This window comes from Formica exsecta, unplaced genomic scaffold, assembly GCF_003651465.1.
Source record: "Formica exsecta isolate Colony F162 unplaced genomic scaffold, ASM365146v1 scaffold72, whole genome shotgun sequence".
Lineage (NCBI taxonomy): Eukaryota > Metazoa > Arthropoda > Insecta > Hymenoptera > Formicidae > Formica > Formica exsecta.
This window is the reverse complement of record NW_021853485.1, coordinates 6,175,805-6,179,316: the sequence shown is the minus strand read 5'-3', so window position 1 is coordinate 6,179,316 and position 3,512 is coordinate 6,175,805. Positions and strand designations below refer to the sequence as shown.

The following is a 3,512-nucleotide window of genomic DNA, read 5'->3' as shown; positions in this document are numbered from 1 at the left end:
GTCGTGTCGGAAAAGGAGAAGAAGGAGCTGAGCCAGCCGGTGCCACAGCCGCAACAGCAGCCGCACTATTATGGTGCTTATGGCGGTTATATGCCGCCGGGCTATCCCTATCAACCGCCACAACCAGTCTCACAGCAGCAGCAACAACAGCAGCAGCAGAGTCAGCAGTCGCAGGACCAGGAGCCGCATGAGCAGAAAATCAAGATCAAGCAGGAGCCGCAGCCGCAACCGAGCCTAAAAGATAAGCAACATGAAAATCATCAAATACTCAAGGAGAGTATCGAGATGAAGAGTCAAATGAGTCCGTATCACGTCTATCACGGTTCGCAGAGTCAAAGAGCGGCACCACCGCCGCCTCCACCGGGACCCGTTCAGGACGATAGGAGGTATTATCTATATCCGGGTGAGCAAAGAAGAAAAGAGGAATCGAGTAAACAGAGTCAACAGGCGAAAGCGCCGCCGCCAAGCCCGAAGCACCAGCCGAAGCAAGAAAAACCACAAGATCTCGGTAAGAGTGAGGACTCTAAGAACAAGCAAGAAGGTGTAAAACCGACAATGGAAACCCAGGGACCGCCGCCACCGCCTACCTCGCAGTTTGCTTACATCCATCCCAGTGCTTACATGCCAAGCCCGCAGCATTACGGCGCGCTGCCGTTCGATCCAGGTCATCCAGTATATCGCGGCCTTGGTCCTATGTTGGTGCCTGGTCCTTATTCAAGTAACCCCTACCTTCACCAACTACCCAGGTATCACGCACCAGAAGATCTGAGCCGACCGCCCGGCGGTAAGGCGTTAGACCTGCTTCAACATCATGCTAATCAGTATTATTCAGCGCACAAGATACACGAGCTGCAAGAGCGCGCGCTCAAGTCACCAACGCCTAAAACGTCCGCGGCGTCTGCCAGCCCGTCTTCGGCAGGTCCGACTCCCGCCCGACCTCCCAGTGGTCCGCCCACGTCAGTCGCGGGCCCAGGCCCTCCTCCAGGCCAAGGTCAGCAACCGTCCGGCAAACAGCAGGGTCAACCGGGTAGTCAGCAGCAGCAGCAGGGTGCAGTGGATGCCAGTGGCAAAGACAATAGATCGCCGCCGCCGCAGCGACACGTGCACACGCATCATCACACTCATGTGGGCTTGGGCTATCCCCTGTTGACAGGACAGTATCCCGCTCCCTACGGAGGTAAGCCTCTCGTCAGACCCTGACAGTAAGGCGACCCGCGGGACCCAGCGAACCGAGAACGAGAGAACCGTGAGCGTGAGAAAACGAACGCATGCGTGCGTTAGAACAATCGTTTTCGTATGTGTAAATTCCGATGGTTGATGATAATGATATGAGTCGATAAGCGTGATAAGAGGTGTCGCCGGGCCGTCTTGCGAGTGACGCATTTTTGCGAATAGTGAAAGTGGCTGAAATGTCAGCGACGAACATTTTTAGGATTATACATTTGAACTTGGATGTGCGGAGCGACTTGCGATTGACTTAACTGCAAATCATCCTGATGTTGGCTCGGTATTCGTAGGTTTTTATTAAATCCGATTTTGAATTCTTCGGAATAATACTCTATGAACGAATCGATAGCCGGCCTCTTAGGAAGCACTTTTAAGTGAATTACGCGATTGCGATTGTAATTGCGTTTTTAACATGTATGTTCGCACTAACGTGTTCTTTGAGATCAAATTGGACAGTACGAATTGACTTTTGTAATGAAGAATAATAAATGGCAAACGGCCACATTTAGTTTTCGGAAAGAATCCGGATGACTAATCATCCGACAAAAACGGGTAAACTCGGCTAGGTATTATTTAGAGCCTGAGTATGTTTAAACCATACACACCATATTGGTGCATAACAGAAAAATGAAAAGAATGAAAAAGAAAAGAAAATAATGAGAATTCTAATGTGCAACAAGAAGCTCGCGCGGTAGGAGATGTCTCCATTTGAGAGTCGATCTGTACGCTGAGTTTCCGCCGAGGTACTATTTTATTATCAGACCAATAAGAAATGCATTTCTTCTTTTTGTACAAAAGAAAGAAAATCACAATTGAAGAAAAAAATTCGATTGAACCTCTTCTATATAAGCTCCGCCTATTGAGAACCCAAATGTCGCTTGTAAATAATTTATTCTCGACTGTACATTCTGCGGACGCGAAAAACAAGCGACTCGGTTCGCTCGCGTGTAGTGTTGCATTTTTTTTATTTATATATCGGGCATCACGCACGCGCGCGCGTTTTCTGCATTGCAGACAATGGATTTAGAATTAATCATTACGATTTCTCTTTTTTAATAAAAATTAATATCTTATTTTTATTATTGATTAAATTGAGAATTTGTATATTTAATTTAAGGTGAAAATGAAGATTTAATTTATACATCTTTTATCTCACTCATTTTGAAAATCTTTAATTTTCAAATAACCTTTATACTAAAAACTATTGAGAGGATATATTCCGTTTATCATAGTCATCGGTATCTGCAGTCGAAAGAAAACGCGCGACGTCTAGAACACACTGTATATTTATACATATACTCGTATACATATACATATGTATGAGTCTCGTATATAGCGACGAACTGAATATTTTGAAGATATTGAAGTATAAGTGCGGTCGTGTGTTGTGTAGATTAGCCGTGTAAGCTGTGTACTGCAAGTAGGGCGCAAGTAGGAATTAGACATATAGTTCAGACTGTGATAATTATTTATCGTGCTTCTTTTCCCGGGACGAGGGAAAAAACGTAACAGGATCTTACGTGGGCGAGATCATCATCCAGTTCCGGATGGGCACTCGTGTGTAATAGTAATCGACGACGATAACGATTTCATCGAGTTTGTTATGGATATCGATGCTAGTTTGTCAGATTGATTGCGATATACGCGAGAAAAGTGCAGTTTCTAATGGAATGCTACGAATTAAAAAATCTATGTGCCAGAAACACAAATTGAATAATATAGTTTGAGCGTGATGAAAAGCGGTATTTAACTACTTGCACTGAAAGGACGTGCTGGAATGCACATGATGGTCTTTCCGTTCCATGACAACATGTCGTACGTTTTCTCTTTACAATTTGTAACAATATTTAGCATATACAATTTGTATAAATAGGAATATTTTTGATTGTCATAGTCCGCTACGAAATTTTATGGACGTGCGCGATTGCCGATTAATTTTCAATGCAAATAGTTAAATATTTAACGTTCTGAAATAGTATTTAATCGTTTCATATCTAAAGAGTATGGAATATCGAATATAGTTTTATCCAGTTTTATTATCGAAATTAAATATTATTTTCAAGTTTTCTATATTCTGTTAGCACTTAGATTTTTTTTAATTTGTAGTATTTTGTATCCTCGTGAACGCGATGTGTATTCGCGTTCGTATCCTTGTATCCTTCGTTAGACGTCGGTAGTCTTCCACGAAAGCTTCTTTTGCAGCAAAACAGCCATCCAAGATCTTGTAGTTTCTCAATGCGATTTTTGCGTTCAGTCACTGCTGAGTGATTATGATTCCTGTTACA

At 43.5% G+C, this 3,512-nt stretch overlaps 1 protein-coding gene across 5 annotated transcripts in view; it reads left to right on the top strand.

Annotated features, from left to right (window-relative positions):
- Positions 1-3,512, top strand: part of LOC115243698 (zinc finger protein 608-like) — a 169,542-nt gene that overhangs the window by 149,150 nt on the left and 16,880 nt on the right. For all 5 annotated transcript variants that reach the window (XM_029820875.1, XM_029820871.1, XM_029820876.1 and 2 more), the window contains one exon: positions 1-1,177. In XM_029820875.1, the coding sequence (XP_029676735.1) occupies positions 1-1,177 (1,177 nt within the window). The remainder of the gene's footprint in view (positions 1,178-3,512) is intronic.